This window comes from Pipistrellus kuhlii, unplaced genomic scaffold (assembly GCF_014108245.1).
Source record: "Pipistrellus kuhlii isolate mPipKuh1 unplaced genomic scaffold, mPipKuh1.p scaffold_m20_p_17, whole genome shotgun sequence".
Lineage (NCBI taxonomy): Eukaryota > Metazoa > Chordata > Mammalia > Chiroptera > Vespertilionidae > Pipistrellus > Pipistrellus kuhlii.
Window position 1 is genome coordinate 3155468 of NW_023425482.1, and position 15849 is coordinate 3171316.

General features: G+C 58.5%; 1 protein-coding gene across 2 annotated transcripts in view; it reads left to right on the forward strand.

Annotated features, from left to right (window-relative positions):
- PEPD (peptidase D) overlaps positions 1 to 15849 on the forward strand; it is a 108830-nt gene that overhangs the window by 13594 nt on the left and 79387 nt on the right. For both annotated transcript variants that reach the window (XM_036440534.2, XM_036440535.2), the window contains exons 4-6: positions 7704 to 7767; positions 13258 to 13305; positions 13644 to 13705. In XM_036440534.2, coding sequence (XP_036296427.1) covers positions 7704 to 7767; positions 13258 to 13305; positions 13644 to 13705 — 174 coding nt within the window. The remainder of the gene's footprint in view (positions 1 to 7703; positions 7768 to 13257; positions 13306 to 13643; positions 13706 to 15849) is intronic.

The window sequence follows — 15849 nt, forward strand, 5'->3', positions numbered from 1 at the left end:
GCGCTGTGAGAAGTGCCAGAGCAGAGGCCTGGGCCTGGCTAAGACACCCCTCCCCCATCACCCAGGGCCCCTGCCAGCTCCAGGGCCCTTGGCCGCGTCCACCTCTCTCTGCAGCCGCTCCTCTCAGCGGCGCTGAGGCGGAGCTGTACTTAACCGGGGACACGCGAGGTGATCAGAGGATCCGCTAAATGGTCACCGCCTCCCGGCGTGCCATTTCTGCCTGGAGAGTGATTATTGAGGGCTAATGGGTAAATTGCAGCCTTCGCCGCCTCGAGTCCCTGAGCGCTCATTACCAGGTGCGCAGGCCTGTCTGCGGCTGGTTTGAGTGACAAGGCACTTGGCTGCTGCAGGAAGATGCTCTGTGTGGAGGGCCAGGGCAGGCCCCTCCCGCACGCCTCTGCTTCACGTGCCGCCCTCCCCCTCCGGCCCTTCAGTGCCAACCCCGTAGCCGCCTCTGTTGGCCGGCGTGTGCCGCCTCTGCTGCCTTGAGCTGGGGGTTCGCCTCATGAGCGGTAACAGTTCTGCTCTGAGCCCGCTCTGCTTGGCACAATCCCTGGCCCTGGGCCTTCGATTGTGCTGTGAAGACTCGGCTCCAGGCAGAATGGGCAGCACGAGAGAAGCGGGTGGGCTTTTCCTGGCAGTGTGTTCACCTGGCTCAGCCCTGGGGAGGGAGAGGGCGAGTGGACCTGCCCAGTCCCATTGGCCTTTGCGGTGGATGGCTGGGCAGCCACTTAACTTTCCCCTTTCAGACGTCCCTGGCAGATGACAAATGTTTCCCTGCTGTGTAATGCGTTGGGGGAGGGGGCACTGGAAGGTCTGCCTTCTTCCCAGAGGGAGGGGCAGGGGACGGCATGGCTGTGAGAGCCCTGAGTGGGATGTGGGGGGGACGTGGAGGAGGCCTCTGAGGTAGACCGCCTGCTTGTACCCGAGCGAGTCTTGTGCCAGCAGAGAAATGGCCTCAGGTTTGGCTGGAGCGGGCTCTCCTCAGCCCATCCGGGCTCTCCTGCTGGCGCAGCAGACCCAGGCCCGGCCACGCAGGTGCTCCTGGGTGGGTGGCTCTGGCCTCACCGGGCTCTTGCCTCCCCTCGTGTTGTGACCTTCATTCCATTCCTGGCCGGATCCCCATGACTGCTGCTTTACAGAGGAAATGCGGTTGGCCCGTGCAGGTCCACGGCCCGCCTTGCTGGAAGCTTGCTGACAGCTCAGTGTGGTCTCTCCGCAGAGCGGGTCTGGCCACTGTGGGGTCTCTGATCTCCTATCTGTGGGACAGGAACACTGCCACTGGTGAGGCCCTGCCACTGTGGAGATGGTTACATTTGTGACCCTAAAATGAGGTGGTGAGGATGCCAGGAACAGACCATTTACAATCTCCAGAAAGGGCCACTTCCTGTGGAGAGGTGGAGTCTTTTCCCTCCTGCCTAGCTCGGGTCCGGACCTGGTGGCTGCCGGGATGCGGGATGTGGCAGGGTCACCGTGGGGCCTCTGAAGCTGGACTGTCAAGGGCACCGTGGCTCCTGCCTGGTCCTCGTCATGGGACACGTGCCCTGGACACGCTGCCGTGCTGGAGGAAGTCCAAACTCGCCGCTGTGCAGAGGAGCGCAGGCCCCTCCCGCCAGAGCGGAGATCCAGGCCCAGCCCCGAGGCCTCTGAGGTCCAGGCCCTGTGGAGCCATCGCGGCTCTGGGCTCTGCCACGAGTTCATGAAGGAGGTGCGTGTTCTTGTGCTCCCCCACAGGCCATGTGGCGTGGCCAAAGCCCTGGTGACTGGGACAGTCTTGGCGAGGAGTTTCCTGTTGGGAGCCCAGATCTGGTCTCCCCAGGGCCTCTCCCAGAGCCCGTCCTGCCCCCTGAGGGATCAGAGCTGAAGCCCCAGCTCCTCTTGCCAGGGACGCCCCAGGATTAGCCTGTGCCTGGTGGCGCCCATGCCTCTCAGCCTCCCTGTGGCCCTGCCTCCTCCGTGCAGTGGGCGTGGACAGTGGTGGAAGGAGGGCCTGACCAGGGTTTCTGACTCTGAGGGCATCTCCTCAGCTGTGTGTCTGTCTGCTTCTTTGCGCAGAAGTCGGGGAGTGCCTGTCCTGGAGGGTGGGCATCCCCCAGGGTTGTGGGAGGAGAACCTGGACCCCGCCTTCCAGTGGGAAGCCTGAGGGAATCTCACCACAGCCACCAACTGGGGGTCAAGGACACTTGACTAGAGGGTTTATGCCCAGGGCCTGGCTGGTCAGGGGACATTATCTGCTGGCTCCTTCGGAGGGTAATCCTCAGTGAGAGAGGAATAATGTTCTGTGTGTGGCCACGGCTGGGTTTCAGAGCCACGGCTACAAGTTCTCTAGTCTCTCCTGCTTTGCCAAGCCAGCTGACGGTGTAGTGTGGGCTTAGAGGCGTGGCTGGCCTTGAGGGTACCAATGCCTGCAGGGTGGGTCCGCCTGCCAGAAAGGCTCATGTGCACACTGGGCAGCCGGACGGAGCACGGTGGTCCCAAGGGAGTTGGGCTCCGGTACCGAACTCAGCCTTGTCTCCTGCAGGCCTGGCTCCCGTGGTGCCCTCTCTTCCTCTGCTCTGACCGACTCCAGGCCTCCTGTCCTGCGCCTTGGGGAGAGAAGGATGATGGGGACAGGGCTTGCTTGCTTGGAGCTGGAGGTGGGGAGAGGCCGATCTGACGTGGCCATTCCCAGGCGCTCTCATACTCAGTAGAGCTCGGGAGGAGTGCGGCCGATGGGATTGCCTGGCCTTTGCAATCAAAGCCCAGCAGACGGACGTTTGACCTTCAGCTCCTCAGCTTCCTTTTGAGCCTCTATCTGATGGCTTTTGAAAATCCATCTGGCAGATGAAGTTGCCCAGGAAAACAACACCCCATCTGCAGATCCACCACTTCCCGCGTAAACAGCCTGTCCTGTTGTCTGACCGAGGTGTGGAGGGGCCTGTGGGCAGCCTGGTGCTGGGCCTGTTCCTCACCCAAGCCGTTTTGGGGACAGGAGTGTGGTAGTTTCCAATCTGTTTTTATGTGGAGTCTGCCTACACAGTCTGTGCCTTTCTGATGCAAGAGGGTTCCCATCATTTATGTCAGAGTCAGCTCAGCTGACGACAGCTTTATCTGAAAAGGCAGGAAAAGCACCTTGGACGTGTCAGTACCCACAGAGGGTGAGTGAGTTTGGGCCAAGGCGGGGAACCCTCTTAGAGCCTTTGCAACTTGGCAGTGCTCTGCTCCTGTCCCTGGTTCGAGCTCGCGACAGTGAGCCTGGCTCAGGGTGTGGAGGGAGGAGGGTGTCACCTGACTGAAGGCACTGCCCAGGGGTGGTGTGAGCGAATTCCTCCAGCCTGAGGCCCTGAGCACTGCTCTTCTGAGATGGGAACGGATGTGTGTGTGTGTGTGTGAGTGTGTGTGTGTGTATGCCTAAGTGGTGTGTGTGCATGTATGGTGTGTGGGTGGGTGGTGGGGTGTGTGTGCACAGGGATGGTATGTGCGGGGTGTGTGAGTGTAGTGGGGGTGGTGTGTGTGTGTGTGTGTGTGTGTGTGTATGCATGCATGGGGGTTGGGTGTGTAGTGGTGTGGTGTGTGTGTGTGTGTGTGTGTGTGCACACGCGCACGCACGCGCATGGGCGTGGAGATGTGTGCATGGGGTTGGGGGTGTGTGCATGGGGGTGAGGGTGTGTAGTGTGGTGGTATGTGTGTGCATAGGGGTGGGGGGTGTATAATGGAGTGGTGTGTGTGCATGGGGGTGGGGGTGTGTATAGTGGGGTGGTGTGTGTGCGTGGGGGTATGTGTATAGTGGGGTGTTGTGTGTGTGTGTGTGTGTGTGTGCATGGGCGTGGGATGTGTGCATGGGGGTGGGGTGTGTGTGCATGGGGATGGGGGTGTGTGTAGTGTGGTGGGGTGTGTGTGCATGGGGGTGAGGGTGTGTAGTGTGGTGGTATGTGTGTGCATAGGGGTGGGGGTGTGTATAATGGAGTGGTGTGTGTGCATGGGGGTGGGGGTGTGTGTAGTGTGGTGGGGTGTGTGTGCATGGGGGTGGGGGTGTGTGTAGTGTGGTGGGGTATGTGTGCATGAGGGTAGGGGTGTGTGCATGGGGGTTGGGTGTGTATAGTGGGGTGGGGTGTGTGCATGGGGGTAGGGAGTGTGTGCACAGGAGTGGAGGGGTGGGTGAGGGTGGGAGGTGTGTGTATGGTGTGGCATGTGGTTTGGTGTGTATGATGTCATGGTGTGTTGTATGTGGTTTTTCTTAGCCACTGCCCCTCACCCTGTACATACACCTGGGTCACAAGGATCAAGGTTGCTTCAGCCTGTCTGGTGGCTTTGCTCTGTCTCTCTTTGTCTTCAAGGGAGAGTGTGGGGCACTGATGGAGGACAGGTCTTTGTGAGGAGGTTGAGGGAGTTCCTCTGGCTCTTACTCCCAGTGGTTTGGGGGAGCCTGGTCCCGGCAGCCTGAGGCGTGGCCAGGGGTTTGCCAGGATCCTCAGTCCGGAGCCTCTCCCTGCCCCCCCCCCCCCCCCCCCCCCCCCCCGATCGCAGGGGTAGTTTTGGTTAGCTCTCCCCCGGAGCTGGGGCCCTCACCCTGGAGCCTGTGCCCTTCTCCCGGAGCCTGGGAACCTAGGCTCTCCCTGCCCCGCTCCCCGAGGGGCGTGGTCACAGGAGCAGATGCGCGCCTGGCTTCCGGGAGGTCTGCTTCTCTGACAAGCTGATGGGATCTTGAAAAGGTGCTGCCTGCCGACCCAGAGCAGGTGCTCCCTGTGCAGAGGGTAGAGGGGAAGCAGCGCTGGCTGCCGCTGAAGGCAGGCTTTGGTGGTAACTGCTCTAACTTCAAGGTTATTTATTTATTAACTGCATGCAGGCGGTCAGCTAGCCAGCGAGACCTGCGCTCAGAAATGTCGCTCTCTAGATAGAAGTTGAGCCATAGGCATTAATGTTGTCTCCTCCCTGCTGGAGGCCTGCACAGGTGGTGGCACTCGCTGCATCAGCCTTGGTTCTGGGATCTGGGAAAGGCCTCCTGTCCCCTAGCTGCTGGCAGAGGCCTGCATGGCAGTCCCTGGACACTGGCTGCACCTGGATGCAGGACCTCCTTTGGATGGGATACTCCTCTCTCCTGCCTTTAGAAGGGAGAGTGTCTGCCGAGCCACCCTCTTCTAGTCCAGCTGCTCCTGTAAGGATCTCCCATATGACAGATCTGGCGTGAGCTGCCTCTGGACCCAAACTCCAGATGGCAGGGTGCAGGCCCTCAGCGGGCTTATAGCTGGCCAGTGACCTCCGGCCAGCCCTGTGGGGCCCGTGTGGACGTGCCACTCCTCCCGACAGCCCGCCGAGTCTTGTCTGCCAAGCCTCGCTTCACTGGCTTGACATGGTAACCTGGCACACTTATTCCTTAGTGTGATATTTAAGTGGTTTTTTACTATAATTAACTCTAAAGCATGAAAAATAGTACTATTCACACTTAATTATCTTTGCCCTTTAGAGAAGAGTAATGTGCAAAGTGCCATTACTTGCAGCCTTTCAGGTTGTATTTGTCAAATGGGTCTTCCTGTGGAGTTGGGTGGTTTTGGCTCTTGAAGCCCATGTGCGCTCTGGACTGTGTCATCCAGCTCTTGAGAAGGTCAGAGGGCATCTGCACTTCCTCCCGGACATCAGGGTGGCAGCGGCAGGCTCTCCTGTGGGCGGGCTGGCCCTTGGTGCTCCTTAGCTTTTGTGGCAAGTGGAGTGACTTGTGGCTGGTAGGTGGAGGGTGGGCAGGTGAGCTCACAGCCCTGGGGCCACATACAGATCACACCTGTCATCTGCTCACCTTCCTTTTGCCCCTTCCTTCCCCCACCTACTCTGGTTCCGCCTTGTTACGGCCTTGACCTCAGGATGAGTGCCCAGAAATGTTCCAAGGTCTCAAGCCTAGGTTTCTGCTGGGACCTGACCTCCAAGACTCCCAGGCAGGGAGGCAGGGACACATTTCCTGGGTGTCCCTTGGCCTAGTGGCTTGGGTGAGCTGGGAGGATTAGGGTCCCCGTTGGGATTGGGGGTGATGAAGTCAATGCCCAGACTTAGGGAGCATTGAGGCTGGTCTTGAAGGCAGGTCCTTGGCACTTCCCCAGGCTTTTGGGGGTTTGCTTTTGATACTGTCACAGCTGGAGGTGATTAAGTGACTGGGGCCCAAGGGTGGTGTGGGGACTTTCTGAGGACACAGGGTGTTAGTCCTGGGCTGGGGCTGGAGCCAGAGCAGCCAGAGTGGGTGATTGGGGACGCTGCCGATGGCGCGGCCTCTTGTGAGCCTCTTGTGCTCCTGGCGTGCACTTCAGCACACGCTGCAGCCCCAGCTCTGAGAGTGCCATTCGCCCCTGAGTAGCACGGGCCCAGCCAGCTGTCCAGTAAGCCTGGAGCGGGGCCTCTGGTGCCCTGGCTAGTGGTTGTCGTCAGTCCCGCCCTGGCGGCTTTAGGTGGTGCTAACGGAGGCGCCAGGCTTTGGCCACTTAACTTCGAGTCATGTCTCATCTGTGAAAGCTAGTGTGCCTGGATTGTGCAAATTTAATCAACAGTAGGAGCTTAACACCCATTGCCCACTTCAGAGACTCCCAAGGGAAATGAAGCAGGTAGTTTTCAGGGGCCCTGAGCAGCCATTGCAGTGAGACCCCCGTCTCCTCGGCCCAGCTTGCTGCGTGTGGCTGTGAGCTCCCTGCTGCTGGTCCCTGAGGCCCACCTGTCTGTCTCGGGTCCTCACTCTGTGCTTTGTGGCTACAGTCTGGGCTGGGGCGCTTGCTTGGGTAGAGAGGGAAGTGGTACAGAGCTCAGAGAGGGGAGGGATTCTGCTTCATGGCTAGTCATGTCTGAGTGTGTCTCAAAGGCACATGGAGCTCCCTCTTCGAGGTGGCCATCTCCAAGTTCCGAAGTGCCCTCCCGGCCCTGAGCCTGCCCAGCACACAGTGCGCACCCTGTCATCCACTCACCTTGGCAACCCACGAAGCACAGCCTGAAAGCCACCTGCTGTTTTCACTTTGGCTCTAACGCTTGGTGGCTAGAATACCATGCCATCCTAGGCAGGACCATGCTGATGTGGAGCCTGGGTATGGGATGGTGCGTGCGTCATTAGACTTGGTTTTCGGTACCTCCCTCCTCGCTCCATGTCTAGTGCTTCTTCTCATGAGAGCCTCGTCACAGGCAGTGACAGGGACTCATCCCCTGACCAAGAGGCTGGGGGTGGTGTGGTGTTTTCTGGGACCTGCCCAGAGCACCCCTGACCAGGAGTCCTCTGTGAGGTGGGCAAGGGCTGCCCAGCCTCCTCTGCTCCGTCTTCTCACTGACTGACTTCTCAGGCTGAGTGAGCTTGAACGTTTCTCACCACAGCGAGTGATGCTGATATTGACTTCTCTGAAATGTGAAATCTTTAACTTTCCTTTAAAGAGGCTCTGTGGTGCTGGGAGGCAGCTTGCTTCAGGCCCCAAAGGGTGGGCTGTGCTGCTGGTGGGCTCTCACTGGCAGTGGAGGGAAACGCTTGGCAGTTGCTTGTCCCAGGCGGCCAGGGTGCGGATCAAAGGAGGAGCAGAGGCCGGCTGGGTAAGGTTGAGGTGTCAGCTGTGGCTCAGAGGTCACTTTGAGGCCCGGCACTTTGTCCCTGAATCTATGATGGACACATCCACTTGGTGCCAGGTGCCAGTGAACTAGGGATGGGCCGGGGCTTGGGGGCAAGAGGTGGCCAAACCCTGACCCTGGTGTTCCTTGTTTTTCCCTTCGAGGATCCACTCCAAGGAGCACTTCCAGAAGAAGTATGCTGTGGATAGCGTCCAGTACGCAGACGAGGTCAGTAGCAGCTGCCACCTCTTCTCTGAGCAACTCCGGGCTTCAGCTACCCCTTTGCCCTGGATTCCCTCTCCTCCCACTGCCACAGTCAGGCTGGACATGCAGGATGCCACGCCGGACCGCTAGCCCCTCAGCAGTGCCCGCATGTAGAGAGAGCAGGTGGGAAACATGCGCCTCACAGCTCCCAGGAGACAGGCCCCTCCTTTGCAGGGCAGTGCCCCTGACTCGGTGGTGGAGCTGAACTTCATGGGGGAGGATGTCTCTGGCAAAGTCTAAGGCCCCCGGCTTGGCCTGGGCCTTCCTGTCACTCCAGCCCACACTGGCACCCTCCCCTGGCTCCGGGGCCAGGTGTGGTCATGGTTCTGGTCTGTACCCTGCCCTTGACTGTCTGTATTTGTCACTAAGGCCTGGTTCTTTCCCCTGACTTTACTCTCACGCTCTTTGCCTTCCCAGTCAGGGTCCTGTGACATCAGAGCTGGTTGGGACCCAGGGCGGAAGCTAGCAGCCCGGGCAGGGTCTGGTGAAGAAAGTGCTGTCTGCTCTGACAGCATTCTGCCTGGTTGGATTGTGGAAGGAGGGGAGCTTTTGATGGATCTTTATGTATGTCGTGTGATTTCAGTGCCACATTATCCGGGAGTGACTCCTAGCATCTAAAGAGTCTGTTAATACTCCTGTAATCTGATGTATTGATCTCTTTGGATATAGAATCTAAAATAGTCTGAGCATTTATTTGCGTGTCCTTAACGAGGTCATTGCCTCTTACCTCATATTTCCCAGTGCTAGCGAGGGAGGGACCTGCTCTTCCTGCTCAGCCTTGGGTCTCACCTGCTGATGCACCCTCCCCAGTGGCAGGTGTGTCCCTCCGGCCTCCATAAACTGCATCTTAACATGACTGCCTTTTGGTAACTTGACCCTCTAGGCTCCTCCGTGCGAAACCTGGAGGGGCAGCCTGAGACGGCTCCTGGGATGGGTTCTGGGACGGGTTCTGGGACTCGGGCCACCGTGTCGGAGCGTTTCTGTGCCGCAGCCTTCCCGGCTTCCGGCAGTCATCTTACGACTGAGGAGGACTCAGCCTCATTTATGCTGTCCTTTCTGAGGAGAAAAGAGATCTGGCCTCCAAACACAGTAAAACGGGGTCTTGAGGGCCAGACAGGAAAGCTCGTAATGACAGTGTAAGTCACAGCCGCAGCCCCGCTCACAGTCTGTGCTACGAAGAGGACCTGACACGAGGGCTTCAGCGGAGGTCAGGGAATGGGCTCTCCTCCAGGCTCAGGCGCCTCACAGCACCCCCTCGTCCTTGGTGCTGGTTCTCAGTTTGGTGACATTGTCGCTGCTGTGGTGCCATTTGGTCACCAGGGAATGGCACCACGGCTCATGTTGACCGTGAGACAGGTCTTCACTCCAGGGTGGCACCTTTGAGCTTCAGTATTGCCAGCTCCTACAGATCTCGTTCCCTCCCACCCCACCTATCACAGGGAGGAGGCTGAGGCCGAGGCTCAGAGACGAGAAGGGCCTCGTCCACGGCCCGACAGCTGGGGCAGCAGAATTGGAATGCAGCCCCAGGACGCTTAGACCCCGAGGCCTGGCCCTTCACCTCTGCGTTTTCTCTGTCAGAAATGAAGGAGCTGCAGGACACGTCTATGGAGGTGACGCAGGCTCTCAGGCGCCTTTGATTCTCTGGCTCAAAATGGAGCCTGACAGAAATACAGGCTGCAGGACTGAGACCTGGGCCGAGGCACTGGAGGCCCCAGGCCTGCTCCACTACGGAAGGTGACAGGAAGCCTTCTGCCGGGACTGGGGCTGGGGCGGAGGCCGGGGCTGGGCCTGTTCTCCGGTGCTCAGGCCCATGGAACTTCAGGCAGCCTTGGTCTGTGACCAGCCCCAGACGGGAAGCAGCTAACACTGTCTCCAGGAAGAGGACAGGAAGGCCCCCAGTCCCAGGCGTGACCATCACCTGAGAGCAAGTATAACATGCAGGTGTCTGATGTTGCGAACCTGGCTGTCTAGTTCCCTTCCTCCCCATGATGATCCGAGTTTCATTATGGAGAAGGTAGAGCGAGTGGTGGTTCCGTTGAGAACGGGCGCTTAGGAGACCCCTGAGAGGCTCTTCCAGGTTTTGCTGTTGAGGTGCCGTGCAAAGGCTGGTCTTCATGATTGGGTGGGAGCTGGCGAGGTGGAGGGCACATGGTACCCTGGTTCCTAATGGCCGTGGGCAGATGTTGGGAGGCACGAGGGTCACCAGCTCCGATGCAGGCAGGATGGATGTAAGAGAAACCACTGTGCAGCACAGCGATGGGTGCTGCCTGCCTCTCAGCCTCGGTGTGACGAGGCATCAGGGCGGGGTGGGGTCTGTGGCGGGACCTCTGGAGAGGCAGCCGCTCTGTGGAACTGCTGGCCCAGGTTGTTAGATACTCTGATCGTTCAAGAGTAGCTGCAGATAAATCCATATTGTTTGTGACCTTTCCTGATGCTTAAACTTTAGAAACAAATTCAAAATGTAAATGCATTGCCTACATTGCCAGCCAACGTTGTGCACCCGTTTCAGACTGCCATGGAAAAGTTCATCCAAGGGCTGATTCTTGTGCGGTGACGCCCTGATCCCCGGAGCAGTGTGGGCTTTGTGATGGCCCAGCGCCCTGTTCTGGCTCCCCCGTGAAGAATGGCCTGCGGGGCTGGTTGGAGCTCCGGACCTGAGGGCGAGTGAGGTGTCCACAGGGAGCTTTGATTGTCCATGGGCTCTGATGAGATCTGTGTGCGCTGTCCACCTCGACCTCTGGAGAGGCAGGCCTGCCTGGGAAGTCGATGTGGCACTGGTCTGTGAGAGCTCATGGGTCCCTGGTGACCACACTCCATGGAGGTGAGGCCCTGTGCTCGGCTAGTGTGGCTCAGTGGTTGAGCATTGACCTACGAACCAGGAGATCATGGTTTGATTCCCACTCAGGGCACATGCCCAGGCGTGGACTCAGTTCCCCATGTGGGGCTTGCAGGAGGCAGCTGATCAGTGATTCTCTCTTGTTGATATTTTTATCTCTCTGTCCCTAAAATCAACAAAAACTATTTTTAAAAAAGGAAAATATATTATTAAAGAAAAAAAAAAAGAAACGAGGCCCCGTGTTGACAGAGCAGTGCTGTCCTGTGTGCCCGAGCTGCGTTTCAAGCTGGCAGCACACCGCCGTGTCATGTCCCCTAATTGTGGAGGCATGGCATCAGGCTGTGCTGATGAGAGAGAGCACTAATGGGTCTCCGTGGGGAAGGGAAGGCAGATGGAGCTGCTCGGCTGGGGGAGGCTTGGCAGCCGCAGAGGTAACCGGGACCCACTGGAGCATTGTGATCAATAGAAGATGTGGCCCTGCCTGGGCGAGCAGGCACCCGCCGCCTCTGTGGGCCGAGACTCGCCTGCACCGAGAGGGCTGCTTTCTCCTCCATCGCTCAGGGGCACGTCCTGAGTTGCTGCTGAGAGGAAAAGCAGCAGCTTGCACATTTGTTATCCTACCCCTTTCTCCCAAGGACAGTAGCACATGCATCCCCAAGTGCCCACTGCTCTTGGGCTCTGCTGCTGTAACAGACAGGATGTCCTGTGCTGATGAATGGAGACCCTTCACCAAGGTGACAACACACCCAGGGCTCGAAGCGAGGCTCCCCCTTTTAATGAGCTCCCCTCCAGGAGGGCCTGGGGAGTAGCAGGGACTGCGCCAAGCCGATCCTCCGTGCAGCAGAGGCTCTCTGAGCAGTTGCTGAGTCCATGAGGGGTTTCCAGGGAGATGGAGCCTCAGGCACCGCTGGGGGAGGTGGTTGGTTCAGTCTGGAGGGCATCTGGCCGTGAGCAGCAGAAACCTTGAGGAAGTATATGGCTTTTCCCCTAGAAGTTTCACTGGGTCTGATTTGATTGTTTGTTTTAAGGAAATAAAATGTTTAAGGAAATAAAGGCTCATGTACAAGGATGTTCACCAGGACATTATTTATCATAGTTAATCCTTATAAATAATTTGTGTCCAACAGAAGAATGAGGACCTTATGCGATATCTGCTGAGAGAATACTTCACAGCCGTAGGTTTAGCTCTGGGCTGCACTCCTTTTTAACTGGCAGCCTGGGCAGGTGATGGAACCTGGAAGCCGTTCTCGTTGGTGAAGTCTGGATGTCTGCACCGGCTCACGGTGGTTAAGCGAGACGACGTCTCAGGTGCCAGCACAGGCCATGACCAGGGCTCGCTGGACACACTCGTCCCCGGCGGTGTGACCGTAAACACCGCGGGCTTGGAGAATATTTAATGACAGGGAATAAGTGAAGCGTGTAACTTCCTACGATCCAAATGTCACTGCAGGCCTGTTTTTATGTGCAGAGATAAAAGGTCTCTGGGGATGGGCTTGTAGATGTGTTTTATGTTTTTATAGTTTTCAGTATCTTCCAGGTTTTCTCTGTGAGCCTCTCAGTATTAAAAAGCACATATATACACATGTCAAAACTATCAAAATGTGCACTTTAAATATGCGCAGTGTAGAATATGCCAGTGACAGCTCAGTAAAGCTGTAAAACAACAAACAGCAAATCCTCCTCACCCTCGCTGAAGCATTTCCGGTGGGTCTGTGGGGGGAGGGGCAAGGGCTGCAGAGAGGAGCCTGTTGTCCCCTCTGGGGGCTCAGATACAGTGGGGGCTGCAGTAGCCAAGACTCGGAGCGGACTGAGGGGTGGGGCCAGGCGAGCAAGAAGGTGCTCCCACCAGGGTGGTTGGCACCCGGGTTGCAGCATGACTAAGGCAGCATGATAGGCACTTTGGCCAAGGGAATGACGGTCATTCCCACAGAGAAGGGAGTGGATGAACCTGCCTGGGGGCAGGGGCCTCAGTCCTGAATTGATGAAGTGGCTGAGATGGGGGGAGGCATGGCAGGCAGAGGCGAGAGCCCTAGGAAGGCCTGGAGAGAGGAGTTTGCATGGTGTGCTCAATCAAGGGGTTTGGCAGGAAGCCAGCAGCCCACAGGGGCCTGAGGCCTGAGCGGGCCATGGTGGAGGGATGCGGATCGGGGATGCAGGCCGGGGAATGGGAGAGGATTGGGGGTGGTTGACATCCCACAGGATAGGGGATCACTGAGGGGCGGGAAGGGAAGTGTCTGCCCTGGGATGGGAGGCTAGTGGGGCCAGTGTCTAGGAGGCTGCCGTACAAGTCTTTCAGGAGGGACTGCTTGTCAGATGCTCGGAGGCACTGGCCTTGGAGGGTGGGCAGGCCTGGCTGCTCGAGCTCAGAGCCCTCCTGGGCCTGGAGGCAGGATGGTTGGTATGTGGGGAAGTGTGCCTGGCTTAGGTTTGAATTCCTCTCTGCCCTGCCACTTTACCGGAAGCCCCTATTCCCCATCTGCTGGGTGGCGGCAGCCACAGCAGCACCTGCTTTAAGGGTCTGCTCACCACACCTGAGCTGTCATTCAGTGATGGTGGTATATCGTCTCCGTCCCTTCCTTGGTTGCTCTAAAGTAGGTTTTTCTTTTTAAACCTTTCAGATCGCCAGTGTCCTGGCCTCCCAGAATCCCTCCGTCCTCCTCACTTTGGTAAGTGTCCAGGGTCTGGGCAGCGGTTGGGGTTTTGGGAAGCCGCCATCCGCCTCAGCTGAGCAGCCTGAACTGGCGTCTGCAAAGAGCGCTGAAGAGGAGGCCTGTTTTCCTGCTTTTCAAGGTGCTGCAGACGGAGGGCCTGCCTTGGGTGGGGTCCGGTTTGGCGTTGACCTGAAAAGCAGGAGGAGTAGCTTCACCAGGCTGGGGTGGGAGCTCCAGGTCCTTCCCAGGTCTGGGCCTGGTTCTGAGCCTGGCTGGGGGAGGCAGGCCCTCCAGGGCAGGCTGTGGGTGCCAGCAGCCCCATGTGACGCATCTGTGTCTCCCTCTCTCCCCAGCGCGGTGTCAACACGGACAGCGGCAGTGTCTGCAGGGAGGCCTCCTTCGAGGGCATCAGCAAGTGAGTGCTTGGGCCAGGAACTACTTCCTCCATCCTCACCGCTCACACCTTCGCCGCAGGCCTTTACCTACAAACTAGACAGGAAACACACAAACAGGAGCATGCCAAAGGCGGTCAGACGGGACACTTTGAGGAAATGCTGAGAAAATCATTTGCCCAAATTCCCTTCAGCGTTTACTTTAAGGAACAGCTGCCCTCCTCTGTGAGCTCTAGAGTGAGGTGCAGGCCTGCGGTGCCAGGGAGCCCGGCCACAGTGTCCGCACAGGCAGGCCCACCTGTGCTCCTGCTTTCCCTCCAGGATCTCTCTGAGCCCGAGGTCTTTGTTCTTATCCGCCCTCCTTCCTTACTGCTGGCCTCTAACTCCTCCCAGCCCTGCTGGCAACATCCCCCCCCCCCCCAATGTCTCCTGCCGCCCTAGCCCTGGGTCAGGACCCCCTTACCTGCCCTCACGCCTCATTCGAGCCCCAGGCCTAGCCCCCAAACCCTATTTCTCCTTCTAGGTCTCTCCAGGCAGGAGGGCAGGTTTTAGGCTTCCAGTGCAGCGCCTCACCCTCATTACCACTCGCACGCTGTGAGCACGGAGGGTGCTGGGTCTCTGGGCTGGGTTGGCTGGCCCGGGGAGGAAGCGGGGGTCTGTGTTGCTAGCCCAAGGCTACAGCAGACAAGCCCTTAGGGGTGCACCTGCTCCTCCAGGCTGCTGAGCTGGACAGCTCCCAGTTGGCTCCTGCGCCTTGATCACTGCCCCTCCCCCACACTGCTCTGCCCGTCCTCTGTCGTCCTTTGGTGGACTGAGGCAGTGACAGAGGAAGTGCCTTATAATTATGTATGAGCTTGCGCCATGGGAATTGGTGTGTGTGTGTGTGTGTGTGATGTAGGGGTGATTAGGAAGGATTATGAACTCATAAATATGCAAGACTCCCCTTCTCTCCCCCCACACATGAGAGAGATGGGGCAGGGGGAGCAGGTGTCAGGTTTGCTTCTTTTCATCGCTCAAATCTCCGCATCCTCTTGGGAGTTTTCCCAGAGCAGCCATATCTCCCACGCTGGCAGCAATTAGCTCAGCTCGTTGAAATGCTGGCCATGGATGTGCTGTCTTTCCCAGGCCCTTGGAGGTGGTGTGTGTCTGTCCTGTCAGGCCTCCTCTGGCCACTCCAGCACTGCCAGGTGTCCGTGCTCAGTCCTGCTCACCTGCCTCCACCTGCACCAGGGAGTGGCTCTGTGGTCCCCGGGCCGGCCCCTCCAGCCTTTGCTTCATTCTCTGCTTTGCGGGGAGGGCCCTGAGCTAGGAGGAGGGAGCCCTGATGGCCCCTTTGCTGGCCAGCTCTGTGACCTTAGCAGATTTGCCCTCTGAGCCTTGGCTCCCCGGTGTGTGGCGTGCTTGGACCTGTCGGGATAAAATGAGACCCACTCATCTGGAGCTTAGCATGGAGCTGGTGTTCGGTAAGCGGTCACTCGTGCCAAACCCCAGCAAGCCCCGCTGCCCCTCTGAGCCCCGTCCCGGTCTCTCTGCTGTGGGCAGGGAGGCTTCAGGATGGCTGATTACAAGACTGGGTGTCGGTGAGCTGTGGGGCTTCGGGCTCCTGGTACGTGTCTTTGCTTGTCCTCCAGAGGTCTCTGCTGCAGGTAATGCCTGCTCAGCAGCCAGGACAGGTGTGGTGGGTGGTGTGGCAGGCCTGGTTCTCGGGGAGCTCAGGATGTAGCTCCTGAGAGGGGAGTACTACTGGCTGCTCCCTAAGGTTTCCGGGAGAGAGGTGGGTTGGGGTGGAGGCTCACGGACTTCATCGCTGTCATCCTTACCCCCCTGGGAGTCGTCCGCCGTGAACCCAGCCTCTCCCTCCATGAGCGGACCCCAGCCTGTTTCCTGTTCCTCCCTGAGTCTCTCAGCCCCTGCCAAGAGCCCGGAGGATCCTGAGCTTGGTCAGCCCCACCGACATGGTCAGCATTTGGGAGGCTTTTTAGAGAACCAGGGGCTGCTCTAACTTTGCACATCCTCCCCCAGGAACTGGGCTGGTCCCTCTCCAGCCCGTGATCCTGTCCAGAGGGGGGTGACAATGAGGTGCTTCCCAGGCCCCTCACGTCTGAGCCAGGGATTCCTTACCATACCCGTGCGGGTGCTCAGTGTCCCGGCCTGGCTGATGTATTGC